Source organism: Dryobates pubescens, chromosome Z (assembly GCF_014839835.1).
Source record: "Dryobates pubescens isolate bDryPub1 chromosome Z, bDryPub1.pri, whole genome shotgun sequence".
In the NCBI taxonomy this organism is placed as follows: domain Eukaryota; kingdom Metazoa; phylum Chordata; class Aves; order Piciformes; family Picidae; genus Dryobates; species Dryobates pubescens.
Window position 1 is genome coordinate 27,004,545 of NC_071657.1, and position 22,795 is coordinate 27,027,339.

A 22,795-nucleotide genomic window follows, 5' to 3' on the forward strand; every position below is an offset into this window, starting at 1 on the left:
GTTCCCCACGGCACCATGGCCGCTGCCGTCCCTGTATTGATCCGCCACCACCGTGGATCTCTAAGGTTACCATAGAGTAGAAGAACCGCGCGCGTGTTGCCTGATGGGATGCAGAAGCGCCATGGAAACAGCCGCTGCCAGATGCTCACGTAGGGCTGGTGATGCTGGCACTCATTCATCCAAAGAATTTGTTTAGAATAATCTTTTGTTTTCCTTTTTACACCCAATAGTGATTTATTTATATTTTTTCTACTTTTCTGCTCGAAACCTGCAGCTAAATTTAAAAGGCACAGCCTAAAACTACAACACCCACACCTCTTACAGAGCCAGTTGCACTCAACCCCAATATGGACTCCTGTCATGGTAGGGCCAAGTGGGCCCAGCACAAGCCCAGAGAGGTCCTGATGTTTCTAGACATAGTCCCCCTCTCCCTCCTTCAGGAGTGAGGGTAACATGGGAAAAGGGACTAAAGAACAGGCCTCAACATGTCTGGGTAAACAAGACTCCTTTTTTAGGTAAGAGCATGTGTACTGGCCACTGTTTCTCCCAGGCCAGGCCTACGTTTCTGCCTTTTATGGCCACAGCCTGGCAGAGTCCCATTTCATTGGTGTGGTGGGTTGAAAGGAAAGGCCCAGCTTCCCCTCCCCCACTAAGAAGAAATAGCCACAGCCGGTAAAGCGAAAGGGAAAATCTATATTTACAAAGCAATGATCACAGGGAATTTATGTACACAAACATACAGAATTTACAATATGTACAGAAATATACAACAAAGAAACAAAACCAGGAATAGGACCCCCTAGCAGAGGGGGCTTCCCCCTGTACCCCCTTCACCTCCCTACCTCCCTTCTTCCCCAAAGAGGGTTAGAAAAGAGAAAAGGGGAGTTAGCAAAGCAGAAGAGGCCTAAGTACAGGAGGATTAGTAGCTTAGTAATGCTTATCTGTTATTTGGACAGAAGCCCAGAAGCAGTCAGCTAGAAGGGTGAGCGAAAAAAGTGAAACTGACCAGAAGCTCCAGCTGTACTGAATCTTAAAACCATACTCCCACCTATTAACCAATGAAATTCATTTAGAATACAATATATTTACAAACATTTAGCCAGAGTGTCCCTTCCTTAAAGGCACAGCCTCAAACAGTCACAATTGGGTAACTGTTTGCTGGTTTTGATTGTCCTATTAGCCCAACTGAATCTCAGGCAAGTGATAAATACAGGCTGATTTGTATTTGACTTGCCTTGCCAGCTTGGACTCGCCTTGCCTGAATTGCCTTGACTTGCGTTGTGTGGTCCAGAACCTGGCATAGAAGTCATGAGCCCTAATCACTGCAAGCTTGAGATGCCATGAGCCTTAGGACCCATGCCTCACTTCCCCTTGCAACTAGAATTTGTGCCATGCCTCTGTTTACCCAGGAACATGTAAAAGCGCTTTGCAAAGACATGTCATACCGCCTGCCATCCTGCTCAAGCCAAACCAGTACTGAAGACTGTGTGGCACCCTTACAGCCCTAACAGATACTACACAGCAGCAGCACCCCCCCATTTGGGTAGAACTCTTTCTCAGTAATTAATTCATTGCCTCCTTGGCTTAATGGTTCTTGTCAAGTCTCCCCAACATGGTCAAGCACCATTTTGCACTGGGGGATTCTCTCTTTCCCAGTTATTCTTCCAGTTTGCTTATAATTGTTAAATTGTTAAATATTGCCTTAATACTGTAAAGAGATATATATATGGTTGGGGCAATTTTTCATATTCATAAAAAGTTATTGATATTTTTATTTATATTAATATTTGTCATATTATTAATGATAAATACATAAATTCTATAACAATCCTCCACCAGTAAAGGCAGATGGTGGTAGCACTTCTGTGATAACGTATTTAAGAAGGGGGGAAAACTTCTGTGAAACTTCAGCCAGAGAGAGGAGTTAGAATATGTAAGAGAAACAATGCTTCAGGCACCAATGCCAGTGAAGAAAAGAGGAAGTGGAGGTACTTCAGCATGGGGATTCCCCTGAAAACCATGGTGAAGTCCAAGGTGAGGGAGGCTGTTCCCTTGCAGCCCATGAAGGTTAATGGTGCAGAAGACAACCACCTGCAGCCCATGGGGGAACCCACACCAGAGTAAGTGGGAGCACAAATCAGGTTCCCCATGGGCAGCCCTCACTGGAGCAGGCTCCTGACAAGACCTTTGGAGAGAGGAGCCCATGCTGGAGCAGGTTTGCTGGCAGGACTTGTGACTGCATTGTGGGGAGGCATGCTGGAGTTGTCTGTTCCTGAAAGATCTGGAAAGGCCCTGTGCTGGAGCAGTTTGTTGAGAACTGCAGCCCATCAGAAAGATCCACATTGGTGATGTTCATGTAGGGCTGTCTTCCAGGGGAGGGACATCACACTGGAGCAGAGGAAGAGTGTGAGTAGTTTTCTCTGAAGAGGAAGGAGCAGAAGAAACAGCATGTGATGAACCAATCTCAGCTCCCATTCCCCATCCCTTTGTGCTGCAGGTGAAGGGAGGAGGTAGAGGAAAATGAGTACTGAAGTTAAGCCTGGGAAGACGAGAGGGGTGAAGTGAAGGTATTGTAAGATTGGTTCTTATTTCTCATTATCCTACACTCTGATTTGATTAGTAATAAATTGATTTTCCGTTTTGCCCATTCCTGTAACTAGCATATGACCTCTTCCTGTGCTTGCTCATCCATGAGCCTTTTGTTATATTTTCTCTTCCTGCTGAGGAAGGGAGTGCTAGAGTGGCTTTGTCAGGCAGTTAGCATCCAGCCAGGATCAACCTGTCACCATTGCTAGCAAGCATTTGATTAAATCAAGTATTTCTTCTCATTAGCTGAAAGTAAGATCTAGCAAACTACAGACCTGTCAGACTGACCTCAGTGCTGGGGAAGGTCAGGGAACAGGTCATCCAAAGTGCCATTATGCACCGTATGGAGGACAGCCGGGGGATCAGGCCCAGTCATCATGAATTTATCAAAGGCAAGTCCTGCTTGACGAACCTGATCTCCTTCTAAGACAAGATGACCTGACTAATGGATGAGGGAAAGGCTGTGGATACTGTCTACCTGGATTTCTGTAAAGCCTTTGTTGCTATTTCCCATGGAATTCCCATGAAAAACCTGTCTGCTCATGGCTTGGATGAGCACACGCTCTGCTGGATAAAACACTGCCAAGACCTGTCTGGGTGCATTCTTGTGTGACTTGCCCTAGGTGATCCTGCTTTGGCAGGAGGGGTTGGACTCAATGATCTCTGGAGGTCCCTACCAGCCCCTAACGTTCTGCTGTGGTGAGACCTCACCTGGAATACTGCATCCACGTCTGAAGCTCTCAATACCAGTGTTATAGTTTGTGGGTGATGCTTTAGCCTAGTGTCTTAATTATAAACAAGAATAGGAAAATTCCAGAGACTTTGAGTAGAAAATAGTAATAGGGAAATAAAGTTAGTCATTGGATATGGAAGAATAATAATGATAGGTCTGTATCATTCCACTGGGCTGCTGATTAGGATAAAGTTTCTTGCACAGATTGTTCTGTTTCCTTTTCACTTGTTATTTTCTGCTGCTTTTGCATGGCTTGCTCCCTTGTCTCTTTCCTGCTGGCTGAACTGGCTTGTATAGTGTTTCTGAAGGTATCAGGGAAGGGAGGGGGTTGGTAAAGGAGGATGCAAGCAGCCCTCTGGGCTGTCCACGCTGGGCTGGGTGTAGTTCTGTGCAAGGGAATCCTTGTATTTGTTTTTCTGAATTTTAAATATATGTAAATACATTTTGTACATAGTCACTGCATTTTATACTGCTAGATTTTAGCTTAGATTTTGTAAATATAACTTTCATTTTGCTTCCAATATCTGAGGTTTTGGGGTTTTGGGGGGGTTTTGTTTGTTTTTTAATTTATTCTGGGGGTGATTTCCAATTAGCTGGGGGGTAATTTCAACCCATCACAATAGGAAGGACAAGGATGGAGCAGATCCAGAGGAGGATGGTGAAAATGATCTGGGGTTGAAACACCTCTGCCACAAAGACAGGCTGAGGGAGCTGGGGTTGTTCATCCTGGACAAGAGAAGGCTCTGAAAAGACCTAATCGCAACCTTCCAGTACCTGAAAAGGGACTACAAGGACGGAGAGAGACTGTTTACAAAGGCCTCTAGTGATAGGACAAGGAGCAATGGCTTCAAACTAGAGAAGAGCAGATTTAGATTGGATGTTAGGAAAAAGTTCTTTACCATGAGGATCCTGGAACACTGGAACAGGTTACCCAGAGAGGTGTTTGGGGACCCATCCCTAGAAATGAATATTCAAGGTGAGGCTCAACAGAACTCTGGGCAACTTCATCTAGTTGAAGATGCCCCTGCTTACTGCAGAGGGGGTTGGAATGGATGACCTTTGGAGTTTCCTCCCAACCCAGACTGTTTTATGATTCTATCAATCTATGGTTCTATGATTTTATGATTTTAATAGGAAAGCCACTCTCGAGTTCCTGGATGGAGACTCTGGGGTCAATTTTCACTGCTGTTACAACACAGATTGAGAAGAATTGATACAGGAAACTTTCTTTGGAGTTAAGATATTTCCATTCAGATGAGTAACTTATAAACCCACCTCTTGCATCAAGATATGGCCTGGATACCTATGTGGGACAGAGGCAAACAGTGGCTGCTTCAGTGGCCAAGCTGGTGAGGTGCACCGTATGTCAGCAGCAAAATCTGTATGTAGCCACAGCTATGTGCAGAGATTTGTCAGAACAGAATCATTTAGTTTGAGCAGTAAAAACACTTCTTTGATATCAGAAAAAGCATGAATTCTATTATGAATATATACCAATTCTTAATATTATTTCTTTATAGCTTTCTGTAAGTGGCAGTGAAATCCTCCTAATATGAATTTCTTCTTGCCTCCAGCAGTTTAGTTGTACACATTAATCAGTTTCAAGGTAGAAATTAAATCAGGTGAATCAGTTTCAAAAATATTCTTCTCTTCTGATCTACAATGAGACAAAAGATTTGCAGCAAGAAGCATCTTGTGTTTATGGTAGTTTTATTTATGATTAATTCCAAACAATTCAATGGAATTGATTGGGTAAGAGACAGAAAAGAAATAGGGGTGGGGGATAGTTCACACTTGTGGAAAAGGAAATTTTTATTAACTTTCTACTAAGGAACACCGCTCTTGTTTATGATCTATCCCCTCAAAAATTTAAGGCTTCATCCAAGTGCAGTCCAAAGCAGGTTGATGCAGTATTTGGCAACATCCTTTCCAGGAACTCAGGCTGTGGTTTCCTCCAGGGAAAATCTCTTGTGATTGATTTACACTGGGGAAGAAGATAAAAGCAGAAATAAGATTTTGTTTGTGGCAATCTTTCTCATTCCCTCACCCATGTATAGATAGTACACGTATGCACACACACACACTTTCTCCAAAGCAACTTCAAATGTGTGAAAATTTTCATGAGTGAAACAGAGGGAAGATTTTCCAAACATCAGCCATATCTCATGACCAGATGTTCTCCCTTTTCATGTGGCTGATGCCTGGTTTTCTGTATAAAGTAATTTTGTCTCAGGTATAGCTTCCTCAGGTACTGCATGTCCAAAACACTTGCTCAACATTGATTCTGGAGCAAGTTCTTGTCTTTGCAGCAACTTGATAGAACTAAAATTAGTGTGATGAGGAAAAATTTGGAGTGATGAAGAAATACGAACAAAGGACTGTACAAAATAATGCTTTTTTTTTTTTTTGAGCAAAAAAGTTTTTTACACTGTTTCAATATTAAGATTAACTCATTTGGAACATCAGTTTGCAAGAACAGGAACTTCTTGCAGTCATACAGAAGTGCTGATGTTCAGGCAGAAGATGTTGATCTGAATATCAAAATGATTTTTATTTTATTGAATAGTTGAAATCTGAAAGTATTACCATGAAAATAAGGCCACCTTACATATTGTATATGACCATATTTAGATCTACATTTTATGCCAAGGCATGGAAGACACAAATATATATGTCAAAAGAATATGATAGAAAACAAAACAAACACCTGAGGTTAGAGCAGGAAATTTTACTCCTAATGCAAAGAATTAAACATCATAAGAAATTTCAAGTTGCCACGTCTTGATACTAAGATGTAGCAAGACACCTCTCTACTACACACAAAACCCCCTGTGTTTAGTTATGTGAGGAGGTATGAAGGTAGATCCAGCGAAATCAAAACATTGCTGTTACATTTGCATTGTATGTTCATATGATTTACCTCAGAATATTTTTCTACTTGAAATGTACACAAAATTTCCCATGTAAACAGGCAGAATTACTGTTATCTTCAACCGGATTCATAAATAACAGAAGAAAAATCTACAGACCTTTTTTCAGCTAGAATTATCCTCAGATACTATGTCAACTTTCTTTTTTTTTAGATGTGTGTGTATTTTAATGTTTGATGACCCTTAAATAGGCCACTGAAACATTACATGATAAACTGTCTTCAGCCTTTCAGGAAGATCAGGTCTGGACAAAGATATTCTGAGTTCTTTGTTTATTCTCTTTGTGTTTGGCAGAGAATGCCAGACACAAAAGGAGAATATAATAAAGAATGTGTAACAGAGAATGCCCAGTTCAGCAGCATTAAAATATTTTTTCTTTACAAATGCAGGCTCATGGAAACCAGCTGCCTAAGGAAAAAAGCCAAATACATTTAAAAAAAAATAGGCTTTCAGAGAATATACAAGCTCCCTAAGTCATGCTGATGGAAGGATGAAGAGTTGTTCAATACCTGGAGAAGAGTTGCTGGCAACATTCAACTAACTGTGTGCTGTTAGCAGGGAAATCTGTAGAGCTGAAGGCATTTCCTAGTATGATGTGGCAAGGAACATCTAGACCAGGGCCAGTCAACATTCCTGTCAAGTAAGCAGCAATTATATTATTAATGAATAATTAAGAGGAAGGTGAGACTTTGGGATGCCAATCATTGGAATATATATGTTCATCTGAAATGTTCTGGCTGATACAATATCACTCTCTGAGATACTTCTGTAATGGTGCAGGATTGAAACCTTTGATTTTTTAATTATTTTTTTAAATGTATTAAAGAGAGTGACCACATTTTAATAAAAACTATTGTTTGTGTAGAAATTATAGTAACCTGTTGCACTTGGACCATTTCAGTTATTCCTCCCTCTCTCCATGCTACAAAAAAGGGTATACCCAAAGCTTTTTCACTTCTGGGACGTTTGCTTTCCTTAGATAAAATGGAGATATGCTGCATTTATAGCAGTTCAAGTAAATACAGGAACATTTATTTTGTTTTAAATGGAGATTGGTTTCTTTATTTTTGTTTTGCTAGGTGTTTTCCAGCATTTCATGTAAATAGCAATGTTAGCATTCATTGTAGTGATGCACACAAAAAATGGGGAAGTGACAGCTCCTTCTTGTATGCAGTGCTGTGGAACCCAGACATATGTTTAATATGTTCATATCTTACTGGTACAGTAGGAAGTGCTTGTCTCTTTTACCTTCTTCCAGGCCTAAGGAAAGCATTTGCTGTGTGGGGAGTGAATTAAATACAATTTTCTTTTCAAAGCAAATTTTATTGTTTTGGAAATATTTACCAGTGCCTGTTCACAATTTTATTCTTAAGGCAAAGATTGTGAAATGGCACATTTGAGTAAGGCTTTGTGATTCCTCAGTTATGCAGAACAGTGTCACATATCAAAATGTTGGGAAGTGTTGTGAGATTAATGATGTTTCACTCGAACTAGTTCTATGACCTCCAGAAAGGAGTAGAGTCTACTCCTTCAAATGTGTGTATTTCTCTTGCTGCAGTAAACCCAAAGGGTTAAGGAAGCTGTGGTAGAAATAGACATACTGGTTTTAGCTACATAAAGCTTCAAGATCTTCACTGGAGGAATATGAGTGCTTTAATTTTCATAATGCAGTTCTGTGTGTCACACTCTCAGAAAAGAAAGCTGGTAAAGGGATAAATGCTGGGAATAACTTTTGCCAGCTGAACCACCACTGGTCAACTGCTCAAACCTTTTACTAATTAATACTATACTTTAAAAAAATGTCCTCCCTAAAATGGTTGCTGTGTGACTCTTTATTCAGCTTGAAGGTGAAACTATGAAAATAAGGATTTGTTGTTGATACCCACTTTAGAACAGCTTCATTAACTGAAATGCTTACTGCAAATACTAACAATCCAAGATGTCAATTTAACATTAAGACAAAAAGTTGTTCAGCATACTGACTTTTAATCCCTCCCAATCCGAAAATATTAGAGTGACCGGGACTGCCGAGCTGTGTCTACAGTACCTGCGCACTGCCACCCTGTGGTCACTGACTTAAAGAGATACCAACCGGTACTGTACCTGCAACACAGGCTGTCATAAAACAGGCAACAGTTCCTGCAATCATTGCTCTGAAAGCACCACCAGCTATCTCCTTTTTTTTTGAGGGAGCAATACATGCTAGGAAGAAAATTAAAGTGTGTGTCAAACGTAAATACATATACAGAAAATGAACCAGCCAGCTCTCCCACCACAAGCAGAAATTGCCACCCTGCAATTCAAACCCGGAGAAAGGAGGGAAACAGACATTTCTAGCATGTCATTTGAAGGCCTAATGCTCTTTCTGTTAAGAAGGTAGTTTGCATATAAAACAGCAACCTCTGTTTTCTTTGCCAGTTTGTTCACCCATGACAGCCAACAGCAGCTTTCAGAAACAAACCCCAGGCACAGCACTGGGCCTCATGGCTGCATCTTGTTCCTCCATGCTGACCCAATGATGCCATTGCAGAGCCCACCTGGGCTCCAGATTGTAGTTCTCCACCTAGTGAAGGATCCATTTTTTACCCCCATTCCCTAGAAATCTCCTGAATATATGTGACATTTTTACAGGAAATAGCCAATTTTGTCTTTCAAACCAGCAGCCTATAGAAATTATTTGCTCCTCCTGAAGCCTGAGGGCTGTAGTAGCTCAGGTTCGTGGACGGAGGGCTAGATAGGGAAACCTATGAGCAGGTGTAAGAGTCTAAACTCCTGGTGTGACTCAACAAAGATAAAATCACTTGCTGCTTGCCCAGACAGTACCAATCCTGGATGCAAATCACCTTGCGATTGCTTCGTGATAACACTGGACTGCAGCTGGCCTATAACAATGACCCAAGGACCCAGCCATCACGCCTTCAAGACAGCTATCAGATACCCCCAGGAAGGGAGGGTGATGAGTCAGTGGACTCTCCACCTGTCTCCTGATGTGTGATAAGTGGGTAGGCAGGGAGATGGAGAGGAAGGAGGCGGAGGCCCCCCCTCCACTCCATCCAGACCACTGTCCAAACTCACATGAATACACAGAAAGACTTCCTGGGGAACGATATCTGGATACTTATGATTTCCTGGCTCCTGAATTCCTGAGGGACAATGCTCGGACACATACCTAAGGACTAAAAACTGTATAAAAGACTTGACCACTACTGGCTCAGGGGGAAGAAAACCGCAGAGGAAGAAAACCGCAATGGAGGGAAGAAAAACGCAGAGAGAAAAACGCTGAAGGAGGACCATGCCGCTGAGAAGGAAGGAAGCAGACTGAACCCTCTCTCCATGTCCTCTACTCATGGAGCTGACCCACGCTGCCCAGAGGGACCTCATCTGTTCTCCAGCCAAAGCCTCAGCACCCTTTCTCTACAGACCCAGGCTGCCCAGAGGGATCACATCGCATCTCCAGCCAAAGCCTCAGCACAAACCTAGCACCTCATGCAGCACCTTTCCTCCGCAGACTCAAACTGTCTTGGGGTGGGTGAGGGGTGTGGTAATATGATTCCTTTCCTCTTCTCTCTCTCTCTTCTCTCTCTCCCTCTCTATCTTCTCCCTCTCCCCTTCTTATTTCCATTTTCCATTTTATGTATGTAATAAATAGTCTAGCTGTTGATATTTTGGCCTCGTTTGTGCCGATTAATTTCACAGCACGGGAATATTCAAAAGAACTAGTCTCCTTCCCTCTCCGGACCGAGACAGCAGGGTCTGTTTTCCTCATGTTAACTTCAGCCCCTTTCCCAGGACCTCTATACCAAGGCCTAAAAAACATTGGGACTTCTTTCATGCACAGTTGGGTGATAGGTCTCAGCAGAACAGCTGCTGAGCTTCATTCACAGCCTATTGCTTTGTGAGTTCTCTTGGCAATTTGCTTGATAAAGAAATTGTCTATGAGAAATGTCCTTACTCAGGCCTCCTACAACCAGTCCCAGGGAGCCAAAGTTGGCAAATCCGCAAAGAGCGTAAGTGGCAATGACTTCAGAGCGAACCTAGAAAACAAAGAGATGCCATTTTGAGTGGCTTGAGACAGCCAGTGTTGATTTAGAGGTCTGCAAACATGTCTCAGGGTTCCAAGAATTGAAATAACTCCAATTTGCTTGGTTGCTGCTTCAGTGTGTGGCTCTCAGCATGGCAGGCTCATCTTCTTGCTGAAAGCTGCAGCTTTTCATACCCACTGCCTAAGGATTCATAAATCATGTGATGGCTCTGTTTTTCATGTATACTGCTAAGCTTTGTTGAAGTATCCAGGACTAGTGATTAAACAAACAATAATTCTTATCTTACTAGTGTTAATTTAACTGATATTTTCTGAAGGCATGAGCCAGAGACCATCAACTGAGTTTCCTGTTCCTAACTGCAACACTCTATTGAAATCTCAAGTTTTGGTATGTGTCCCTGACTTGTTTGTCCCTTAACAAACAGAAGGCTTCATGCACAAAGCTGCTCTGTGTGTGCTCCATGCTGTGCTCAGAAGACACAAATGATCTTCTAGAGTGTAGGTGCTTTGATGTCATAACAGGCAGAGGGATATTATGATTGTTGGGATCCCCATTAGAGGTTTATTTCCTTCCTGACTTCAGCCACCTTCTTACTCTTGTGCAACATCTGCTCAGTTTGGACTTCAGAGGGACAAGGTTGGGCTGACCCTTTTCCCCATATTTACCTGGCAGGGGAGTCAGCATGATCAGGCAGGTCGTTTTGCCAGGGTGAGGGTCATCCTTTGCACTCCAGGTGTGCTGACCCCTGCAATTTCCCCAAATGTGGGAAACTCGACTACATAATTCATGGTGGTGGGGGACTGCATTCACGCTCTCCTCTGAATATTATTTTTATGTGGTGGGATGACTCACATGTCTGGAGCACTGTAATGAATGGCCACAGGCTCTTCAGGAGAGACAGGCAAGGGAGAAGGGGTGGAGGGGTGGCCCTGTACATCACAGAGGCTCTAGAGGCCATGGAACTAGAGATTAAGGATGATCAGGTTGAGTGCCTGTGGGTGAGAATTTGAGGGAAGGCCAACAGGGCTGACATCCTGGTTGGAGTCTGTTATACACCAGCCAGGATGAAGAGGTTGATGAATTATTCTATAAGCAGCTAGAGGCTGTCTCAAGATCACCAGACCTTGTTCCTATGGGTGACTTTAACCTGCCTGGTATCTGATGGGAACTTAACACAGCAGAGACGAGGCAGTCTAGAAGATTCTTAGAGTGCATGGAGGACAGCTTCTTATCCCAGCTGCTGTGTGAGCCTACCAGGGGTAAGGCTTTGCTTGACCTTTTTACAAACAGAGAAGGGCTGGTGGGAGGTGTGGTGGCTGGAGGCTGTCTGGGGTCCAGTGACCATGAGATGATTGAGTTTTCAATATGCAGTCAAGCTAAGAGGGGCAGCAACAAAACCTCCACTTTGGACTTCCGGAGGGCAGACTTCAGGTTACTTAAGGAACTAACTCAGAAGGTACCTTGGGAAACAACCCTTAAAAATCCAAAGGGTTCCAGGAGGGCTGCACCTACTTTAAGAAAGAACTCTTGAAGGCTCAGGAACAGGCTGTGCCAGTGTGCCGGAAGATGAGCCGCCGGGGCAGACGGCCAGCCTGGATGGGCAATGAGCTTCTGAATGAATTAAGGGGAAAAAAGAGGGTGTATCATCTTGGGAAGGAAGGAGAGGTTACCTGTGGAATGTTTAAGGATGTTGCTAGGTCATGTGTGAAAAAAATCAGAGAGGCAAAAGCACATTTAGAGCTTAGACTGGCCTCTGCTGTGAAGGACAACAAAAAATGCTTTTACAAATATATTAATGGCAAGAGGAGGGGCAAGGACAACCTCCACTCCTTGGTGGATACGAAGGGGAATATAGCAACTATAGATGAGGAAAAGGCAGAGGTACTTAACACCTTCTTTGCCTCCATTTTTAATAGCAAGATAGGTTGTCTTCTGGACAACTGCCCTCCTGACCTGGCAGATCAAGTCAGGGAGCAGTATAGTTCCCCTGTGATCCAGGAGGAAGGAGTAAGAAACCTGCTCACCCACTTAGGTGCCCGCAAGTCCATGGGACCAGATGGGATCCATGCTGGGGTGCTGAGAGAGCTGGCAGATGAGCTGCCCAAGACACTCTCCATCATTTTTCAGCAGTCCTGGCTCACTGGAGAGGTCCCAGATGACTGGAAGCTGGCCACGATGATGCCCATCCACAAGAAGGGCTGGAAGAAGGAACCAGGGAATTACAGACCTGTCAGCCTGACCTCTGTGCCAGGCAGGATTATGGAACAGGTCATCTTGAGTGCAATCACACAGCACTTCCAGGATGGCCAAGGGATCAGGCCCAGCCAGCATGGATTTAGGAATGGCAGGTCCTGCCTGACCAACCTGATCTCCTTCTATGATCAGGTGACCTGCCTGGTGGATGTGGGCAAGGCTGTGGATGTAGTCTGCCTGGACTTCATCAAGGCCTTTTACACTGCTCCCCACAGCAAACTCCTGGCCAAGCTGTCAGCTTGTGGCTTGGACAGCAGCACTCTGTGCTGTGTTAGGAACTACCTGGAGGGCTGAGCCCAGAGAGCGGTGGTGAATGGTGCCACATCCAGCTGGCAGCCAGTCACTAGTGGCGTCCCCCAGGGATCAGTGCTGGGCCCCATACTGTTCAATATCTTTACTGATACCTGGATGAGAAGATTGAGTCCATCATCATTCTGGCCTGTATTAGGAATAGTGTGGCCAGCAGGAGCAGGGAGGTCATTGTGCCCCTGTACTCTGCATTGGTTAGGCCACACCTTGAGTACTGTGTCCAGTTCTGGGCCCCTCAGTTTAAGAAGGACATCGAGACACTTGAACGTGTCCAGAGAAGGACAACAAGGCTGGTGAGAGGCCTTGAGCACAAGCCCTGTGAGGAGAGGCTGAGGGAGCTGGGATTGTTTAGCCTGGAGAAGAGGAGGCTCAGGGGTGATCTCATTGCCCTCTACAACTACCTGAAAGGTGGTCATAGCCAGGAAGGGGTTGGTCTCTTCTCCCAGGCAACCAGCACCAGAACAAGGGGACACAGTCTCAAGCTGTGCCAAGGAAGGTTTAGACTCAAAGTGAGGAGAAAGCTCTTCACTGAGCGAGTCATTCGTCATTGGAATTTGCTGCCCAGGGAGGTGGTGGAGTCACCGTCCCTGGAGGTGTTCAAGAGGAGATTGGATGTGGTGCTTGGTGCCATGGTCTAGTCATGAGGTCTGTGGAGACAGGTTGGACTTGATGATCCTTGGGGTCTCTTCCAACCTTAGTTATGCTGTGATACTGTGATCAGTAAGTTTGCAGACGACACCAAGCTGGGGGCAGGTGTTGATGTGTTAAGAGGGTAGAAGAGCTCTGCAGAGGGACCTTGACAGGCTGGGCAAATGGGCAGAGTACAAGGGCATGAGATTTAACACATCTAAGTTCTACACATTGGCCACAACAACCCCATGCAGTGTACAGGCTGGGGTCAGAGTGGCTGGAGAGAAGCCATGCAGAAAGGGACCTGGGAGTACTGGTTGATAGTAGGCTGAACATGAGACAGCAGTGTGCCCATGTGGCCAAGGCCAATGACATCTTGTCCTGCATCAGGAATAGTGTGGCCAGCAGGAGCAGGGAGGTCATTCTGCCCCTGTAGTCTGCACTGGTTAGGCCACACCTTGAGTCCTGTGTCCAGTTTTGGTCCCCTCAGTTTAGTAAAGATGTTGAGTTGCTGGAACGTGTCCAGAGAAGGTGGTGAGGGGTTTGGAGCACAAGCCCTGTGAGGAAGCTGGGGCTGCTTACCCTGAAGGGAGGCTGTAGCCTGGTGGGGGTTGGTCTCTTCTCCCAGGCAACCAGCACAAGGGGACACATTCTCAAGCTGTGCCAGGGGAGGTTTAGGATGGATGTTAGCAAGAAGTTCTTCACAGAGTGATTGGCCATTGGAATGGTCTGCCCAGGGAGGTTGTGGAGTGACTGTCACTGGAGGTGTTTAAGAGGAGACTATTCTATTCTATTCTATTCTATTCTATTCTATTCTATTCTATTCTATTCTATTCTATTCTATTCTATTCTATTCTATTCTATGGGATCCCTCATAAAAGACAAAATTGCTTTGGGTCATACCAGCATACAAACCTTCAGACAAATATAGTTCAAACATATTTTTGAAAGCAGTAAACATAGAAAATGGATTTTTTGTCTCTCTGGCAGCTCTGAATTCCTATTTACAGTGTTTTGTGCCCACGGTGAAGATGCCTGAGTCAGTGTTCTAGTAGGTTTCCTGTTTCCATTTCTGTTTTATGAAAATAAATTTGTAGATATTTTCAATCACTCTGCACACAAGCAGGAAAATGCTTTTCAAGTGCCAGCTCCACCTGCTTTTCCTGGTAAGGGCTTTGTGTACTGTGATTTCCCTGCTTTCATTTGCACTTTCCTAGCTCTGAAAACAGGAAGCTTTGTTATTGCTGACTCAAGTGAGGGAGTTCAGAAGACCACTTGTTTTCTTGCTCTGACTGAATATCCATATCTGAATGTATTATAGAGTTCTGAAGCCAGAGAATTTAAAAGTGGAGGTCAAACACGCTCTCACCTGAACTGCTGTGCCATAATTAAAACGATTACTGGGCAATTTTCACTAGTGATATAAAATCAAATTATTTCTACATCAGAGTTTTAACAAAGGAAGCTAAACTTTATAGGTATTAGAAATTAACATGAAAGTTCTACATGATATATTACTTAAAAAACAATCAGCCAAAACAAAACAAATGAAGCTACCAAATATCCCAAACCAAAAACAAACAAACCACAAACAGACAAACAAACAACAAAAAAATCAACTCCAAAACCCTACCAACAAACACTGCGTTGTAAGACTGAGTTCTGGATTTTAAAAAATCAACCTATTCACTCACTCAGGAATTCAGAGCCATATTCCTCTTGTAGAACACATCATGAGTGTATCAGGGCAGATCAAAGGTATGCCTGGTCCAGGATGCTACTTGTGGAAAATTCCTGGAGCAGTAATAATGGATGCTTAAGCAAGCATGTGAATATTTCACCAGACCACTGGGCTTTCTGCCTTCACTTGTGAAGTATGTTCTTGTAATAAGGGATGCCAGTGGTCAGAACATGTTTCTTGGTTTGTGTATAAGACAAGTATCCACAACATCACACCAGATAATGAATGCTGTACAAAAGGAAGCTTTATATTTGAGGCTCCTTCACCTGACATTTGATTCAAGGAACAAAGGTCAGTGCAGGCATAAAGACACACTTTAGAGTAATATGCCACCACTACACCTTTTAGGCTCATATTAAAAAGTAAGTTTCTGCAGAAAAGTACAGATCAAATAGTTCTGTAGAATCAAAAATGGTACTTACAGTCATATACTGCTTCACACCATTAACGTACATGCTCCCACCCTTTTCTCGGTTGTGAATCAGTTCTGAGAGGCGCTCGTATGCCAAAAATTCATTGAAGAAAGTTTTGTAACCTAGTAGACCACCAACAGTAAAACTGTCTTCCCAGTCTATACCCATCATAAAAGAGAATGGCATGAAGATATATGCACAAATGGTCTGCAAAATATTAAGATGAAGCAGGTCATAAATTCTCTAAACTTGAAACAAGGACAGATTTATTTCAGCAGAGGAAAACTGGCTTTGAATACTTACTGCTAACACATATGGGAAACTAAGGATTTTTAATAGTAAGGTATGCCTTGAGTAATTTTTAATAGACTAACCCAAAATCTAGGTATAGCAGAGCAATTAGATATGGCTGTAACTTTACACATGAAGCAGAACAACAATTTCTGTGCCTTTTTTTGTTTTTTTTACCCTGAAAGGGCTTCAGACTGGTCATAATGTTTGAAGCAAAGGAAGGCTGACTTCAAAGAGCTGATAAGTGAATTGAGAAACATAGTTCTCCTGATGATTAAATCAAGTCTGTTAATGAATGTGCTTAATTGCCATGTTATTGGACTCCCAGGTGGTGTAAACGAAACACTTGTCACTGCATAGAAGCTGTGCATCTGACATGATTAAAGCCATACATTCTTTTTCTAATGCAAATTAAAAACAAAGCAAAAAACACTTATCACAGTAAAGCCTATTTTTGTGTTAGAGAGAAAACAGCTCCAGCTGTGAACCGGTTTGGTCAGATTGTCCTGAGAGAAGGTAACTGAGGTATCTAAACAGTTACTATTCACTATGGGTTTCTCTGTCCACAAGAGGTTAATATTGAATGGGATAGATAGCTGACTACAATGTGCTTGTGGGTCTCAGTTCCTTGTGGGTTCTTTCTCTGTCTCAATCTTACTCTAGCAAGCAGTTAATAAAGTACCAGGCCTTGCATGAGTGTGGCTGCATATCTGTATCCTTGCCGTGGGTGTCTGTATAGTGGGACAATCTGTGGAAACTGCAGGGCACATCTTAATATTGCCAAAGCCACATATGCTATGTGTATTCACTATGGCAGCACCTTTATCACGTTAGACCCTTGTTTCACACAAGATTTTGTTAGGAAATTGCAGATGAAAATGCCCAAAAGCACTTAGGCAAGACTGCCACACTGGGTCAAAAATTATGTATTGTCCCAAGTTAAAAAAAAGAAATGCTGTTTAAAACTTGTTGGCTCAGCTCAGTGATTGGGGTGCAGTTTTACAATTTAACTGTGTTAAGAACTAAGAGGCACTGAGTAAGCCTGGTTTCAGACAGGGTGTAAATATGGGGCCTTGACCCATATCTGCGTGAAGCTAGTGAACATTAAGAGACTAATGGGGCTTTATGAAGCTGAAGCCACTTTAATGCTTTCCCAGAGGAGATGGTAATGGCTTGGCAAGTGTGTAACAGAGATCTGCTGCAGTGTGAAGTCAGAGATAGGAATTAGCATAAAATGATCTGTAAACTTAACTCTGTTGGTAAGCAAAAACATCAAGGAAGCTATATGTGGACTGGTGGACACAGAAATATTTACATGGCAACACTTTTCCTTTGGCTGTCAAGACATTTTTCAAGAACAGGCATATAAAAATAAACACTTTAAGATCATCTAAACCAAACCAAACCAATTCCCCCCAAAAGCCACACAGAAACTTAATTTGAGAAAGACAAAATATGCATGTATATAAGCTGCATGAAGGACCTGGAAATCATACCTTAAAGCTCAGCTCTGGATAGTCAAAGAGGCTGCCCACCCAAGAGAGGGCTGAGTCAACGAAAGCCAGCAGGGAAAGGAAGGAGATCAGATTCACAGCAATGTTTGCTACCAGCGGGATGGAGGTAGAAGCACCTTGACTAGCTGCTTCCAGCAGGTTCTTTGAGTCACTTCATTAATAAAAAGAAAATCAGAATGTATTTTTAAATTCAAGAACAAATCACACAACTAAAAGTTACATGGATTTGATGAGACATCTACTGCCAGAGCTCAGTCACAGAAAGAAAATAATTATAAAGCAAAAGAGGGTTTTACTCTTGATCTTCATAGGAACTAATGGGAGGGTATGCTTTGGGTGCCTTGAGGATGAATTCTGGCACATTTGGCATTGGCCAAGATCTGAATCACTTCTCAAAACTGTGACTGCCCGTGGCACAGCTGGCATGAGGGAGTGGGCACTGCTTTTCTCCCAGGCAGCCCTGTTTAGGAACACCTCCTTCCAAGCCTTTTTGCTTTGCCTCTTGTTCACCAAAGTGAGTTTCCCTGCACATGTGCAAAAAGTTTGCTGCTGTCATGTTGAAATGTTTGCTCCATCTTTGCTTTTGTATATTTGCATTTACAGCTGTGTTATAAAGCAAAGACAGCAACAGAGCAAATAAGAAAACCTCATGCTGTGTTGTAGTTTGAGCTGGGTGCCCCCCTGGTGCATTCACTTCCTGTGTCCAGAAGTCCAGCCCAGAGGGATGGACACAGGAAATTGTGTATTTCCTACCATAATTCTTTGCACCACTATAAGATCCAGTGCGGAGTCTGGCACTTCCTCTTTCCTTCCCTCTCCGAGACTTGGTAACTGGGGGAGAGATCTCCCGGCCATGGGCCTGATTAGGCCCAAGGCCACAGGGGGATGGGCAGTCTCAGGCCTGGCCAGCTGAGACTAGCCCAGCAGAGGGAGGGGGAAGAAGGAGCCCTGGGGGTTTTGGATGCACCCTCAGGTGGGGATGGGATCTTTCTTTGTCACTGCGCTTTGGGTTTTCTGTAACATTCACTGCTTTCTATTTAAACTTTCATCACTTTTGCAATCCGTTTGCCTGAGTCGTTATTTCTGCCTGTGGTGGGAGGGGACCTGCCCCAACCCATTACATTTTTGGCGCCCAACGTGGGGCCAACTGCAGCTCGGATTGCAAAAGATGGAGAGTTTAAATTTAGTTCTGGGCGTCGGTTTGGGTTTGGGAAGTTGGGGCTCAGGTTTTGTGTTACCGGGGCGACTGTGTGAACTCCTGTGGGCTGCAGAAGGATAGCTGGTGCGTAGCTGATGGCATGGAATTCCCTCCTGTTGTTTGGGAACAGCGAGGGGTGGTTCTTTCTGTGACTTTCTGCCCAGGGTAGCTTAAGAATGCTCGAGTAGCCTAAGAAGGCGAGACCTGCCTTCTCCTCGTTCTCTGCGGAGCGGCAGGGAGCGGAGGAGGGGCAGCGGCAAGCAGAGCGTGGTCGGCCCGCGGCCGCTGCGGGGAGCGGACACCCGCGGCGAGCGGGCAAGCGACTGCTGGAGGTGACTCGGACTCTGCATCGCGGCGACAGAGACGGCGGGGGCCAGGCCGGGCCGCGTTCAAGCGGCGGCGGCGGCACCGCCCGAGCCGGGCTGCGTTCAGGCGGCGGCGGCAGCTGTAAATCTTTCCCTGGTGTTTTCGGACATGCTCCGAAAATGGCGCCGAGCACCTGGCTCCGCCTCCCTGCTTCCTCAGCGGGCTGTGGCGCAGCTCCTCCCTCTTCCGGGGGTGGAGGTTGTGCAGCCGGATGCTGTCCTGCCTCGGTACGCGAGCGCCCAGCCGGGGGGTGCGGAGTGCCTCTGACATGCATCCGTGTAGCTTTGGTCCGCGTGAAAGCGGTTGGCTGCGGCACCCTGGATGGATTGAAAAAGGCAGTCGTGGAGCCGGATTGTTCCGACTGGCCTGCCCCAGGGGTGGAGAATTTGCCGCTGAATAGGAGAGTAAAGGCTTGGCTGAGAAGTTGTGAGGTATTTCCAGGTGACCAGGATGTCCCAAGGAGTCCACAAGGAATTCACACTGCAGGAGAAGGACTGCGTCGCTGGGAGGTTCCATCACATGAGGAAGAACAACTGGAATGGACTGATGCTTGAGCCTGAATGAGAGACTGTTTGAGTGGACGCCCAGATGAAGATGTGGACTCCGCCGGACATGTCATCAGAAGTTTTCTGATCTGATGATGTGTTTGGGTGCAAGGATTATGGTATGAAATACAGGGGTGGCATGTTGTAGTTTGAGCTGGGTGCCCCCCTGGTGCATTCACTTCCTGTGTCCAGAAGTCCAGCCCAGAGGGATGGACACAGGAAATTGTGTATTTCCTACCATAATTCTTTGCACCACTATAAGATCCAGTGCGGAGTCTGGCACTTCCTCTTTCCTTCCCTCTCCGAGACTTGGTAACTGGGGGAGAGATCTCCCGGCCATGGGCCTGATTAGGCCCAAGGCCACAGGGGGATGGGCAGTCTCAGGCCTGGCCAGCTGAGACTAGCCCAGCAGAGGGAGGGGGAAGAAGGAGCCCTGGGGGTTTTGGATGCACCCTCAGGTGGGGATGGGATCTTTCTTTGTCACTGCGCTTTGGGTTTTCTGTAACATTCACTGCTTTCTATTTAAACTTTCATCACTTTTGCAATCCGTTTGCCTGAGTCGTTATTTCTGCCTGTGGTGGGAGGGGACCTGCCCCAACCCATTACATGCTGGCTCACCTCAGATAGGTATTTTCCTCTTTATTTCAAGATTTTACTGTCTGACCCAGGTCCTTGACATTCCTGTGCCTGTCCCAATGGGCAGTGACACCTCCATACATTGTAATGGGGCATGCTGCATCTGAATTCACAAAATGTTCATTTGTAGTCTATTGGTGCACAAGTAATTTACTGCTTGCATATCTACTGGCTATTACCCCTTAAATTTTTTATATGAGGAATTGTTTATTGGAATCTCGTTTTTGCATGAGTAGTACTCTTAATTGTAGCCTTGACAAATTTACCTTTTTGCCATTTTTAGGCCACTTGTCAGAGTTACTTCAGGCTGTTCAGTTTCAGGCCAGAATAGTTTGGATATGGCTAATGATGCTGGTGCTGACATGACAGAAGCAGTCAATAGATGGGAGGCAGAAATCTGGAAACAGGTGACAAAATATGCTGTGGTAATGATATCATGTACAAACTTAGAGGAAAGCAATTAAAGGTTTTTAGATGATTGGATGATTTTCTACAGGGGCTTACTGAAATGTTCACACTCCACATATGAAAAAGAAGAGAGTGAGTTGTACATGAGAAAGTAAACTGGAGACAAGGAAAGTCTAAGTAATTAAAAGTATTGGAGTAATCTTTCCAAGAGGCAAGGTGCTTCACTCTGCTCTAGTGACAAGACAGAAGGCAAAACAAATAGGAAAACCCAGGTCCACTGAGTACAGATAGATGCATCAATAGCAAAGCGGACAAGAGAAACACAAACTGTATGCCTTGCAGTAGCAGAAAATTGGTTTTGTCCCTTGAAGCTGTGTTTTAAAAAAATAGTTTACATGGCCTAATGCAAATTGTTCTATTTCCCTTTCACACCTTACACAAATTTCTACACAAAATAATTTCTTTAATAACTCCTGCAGGATTTGCATCTTTCTTTTTATTCTCTTACTCGCTTGATCTTTTTTGCCAATACTCCTTGCTTCTGCTTCTCCAAAGTATTTTATTCAAATATGGAACTAGCATATTTATCAACATCCCTCGGTGACTCTGATCATAAATCATACCTTCCACCCTGTTTTTCTGCCTTTGTGCAGCCAAGTCTTTAGCAGACAAGATACTTCCTACTTGTGTTCGTACAGCACCACTAGAACCTCAGTCCCAAGTAAATTCTTTAGGCTCATACAGGTAGGAACAGTTCCTGAAGGAGTTTATGTCACAGACAGAGAAGTGGGAAGATTGAGAGTATATTCCATACATCATCTAATCTAGACTGTAGGAAAGTACACAAATTTATATAGTATACAAAGTAATTTCCTTGCATGTATGGTGGGAAACGTCTCTGTACTACTTATGCAGAGGTCTGTGCAAATTATCAATATACTCAAGGTCAAACCTTGGTATTCTTTTTACTGTCAGAAGGCAGGGGATTTTTGTGTTTAATTACAAAACCAAAACCAAACCAACCAACCAAAATAATAAACAAACCCAAAACAAACCCCAAACCTCAGATATGCTTCTAAAGCATTTTAGCTAGGCTTCATACTTACATCATTTCAGATAATCAGTATATTTCCAGTTCTCTTTCCCCATCTTACCCCCAAAGAAATATATGCTCCTAAGACACTTCCAGCAATTGTTGCGAATCCTGCTGTCATGACCGCGTGGAGCTCAGATCTGGTGAGGTATGGTAAGTAGGGCCGCACCAGGAGAGGAGACTCTGTCTGAAATTGCAAAACAACTGCCAAATTAAGAACTTAAATAATAAACCTGAATTCAGAGGTTTATTTTATCAGCAAATGAAAACGTATGGCTGCATCACCCTTTCTTACATGTGTGCCTCAACATGGGCTGACAGTGTGCACTTGCACCCCAGAAAGCCAAATATATCCTTGGCTGCATCAAAAGAAGTGTGGTCAGCAGCTTGAGTCAGGTGATTCTTTCCCCTCTACTCTGCTCTTGTGAGACTCTACCTGGAGTACTGTGTCCCATTTTGGTGCCCTTAGCATATGAGGGACATTGAACTGCTGAAGCACGCCCAGACAAGGGCCATGAAGATGATCAGAGGGCTGGAGCACCTCCCCTGTGGGGTGAGGCTGGGGGAGTTGGGGCTGTTCAGCCTGGAGAAGAGAAGGCTCTGGAGAGACCTTATAGCAACTGCCTTCCAATACCTGAAGGGGCCCTCCAAGAAAGCCAGAAAGGGATTTTTTACAAGGGTCTTCTTGTGATGGGATGAGAGGGAGTGGATTGAAGGTCAATGAGGGCAGATTTAGGTAAAATATTATAAAATAAGGGTAGTGAGATACTGGAACAGTTGCCCAGGGAGGTCATGGATGCCTTCTCCCTAGAGGTGTTCAAGGACAGGCTTGATAAGGCCTGGAGCAGTCTCGTATAGTGAGGAGAGTCCCTGCCCATGGCACAGGCATTGGAACTAGGTGATCATTAAGGTCCCTTCCAACCCAAACCATTCTATGAATCTATGTTTTTGACTAGTTAATCTTAGTGCTAATGCACGCTCTTAATATTGTTTGGAGGGTTTTAGCTCAAGAAGAAAAATTGTGCCAAAACCCTTGCTGTCTGAAGACAATTCTATCTGGTTTGCCACCTCTCCTATGCAGTTCCTATGAAACTGCTAAGAAATCC

At 44.2% G+C, this 22,795-nt stretch overlaps 1 protein-coding gene and 1 non-coding gene across 2 annotated transcripts in view; one reads left to right on the top strand and one right to left on the bottom strand.

The window, feature by feature from the left end:
- Positions 1 to 5,188: 5,188 nt before the first annotated feature.
- Positions 5,189 to 22,795, bottom strand: part of SLC28A3 (solute carrier family 28 member 3) — a 49,336-nt gene continuing 31,729 nt past the window's right edge. Inside the window, exons 11-18 of the mRNA XM_009903143.2 lie at positions 21,751 to 21,876; positions 20,455 to 20,585; positions 17,426 to 17,594; positions 15,648 to 15,845; positions 10,202 to 10,283; positions 8,353 to 8,451; positions 6,759 to 6,882; positions 5,189 to 5,303 (exon numbers count right to left, since the gene is read on the bottom strand). Coding sequence (XP_009901445.2) covers positions 5,189 to 5,303; positions 6,759 to 6,882; positions 8,353 to 8,451; positions 10,202 to 10,283; positions 15,648 to 15,845; positions 17,426 to 17,594; positions 20,455 to 20,585; positions 21,751 to 21,876 — 1,044 coding nt within the window. The remainder of the gene's footprint in view (positions 5,304 to 6,758; positions 6,883 to 8,352; positions 8,452 to 10,201; positions 10,284 to 15,647; positions 15,846 to 17,425; positions 17,595 to 20,454; positions 20,586 to 21,750; positions 21,877 to 22,795) is intronic.
- On the top strand, positions 10,950 to 11,113 carry LOC128899554 (U1 spliceosomal RNA). Its single transcript, XR_008463146.1, has one exon. It is a non-coding gene; the product is annotated as a U1 spliceosomal RNA (small nuclear RNA).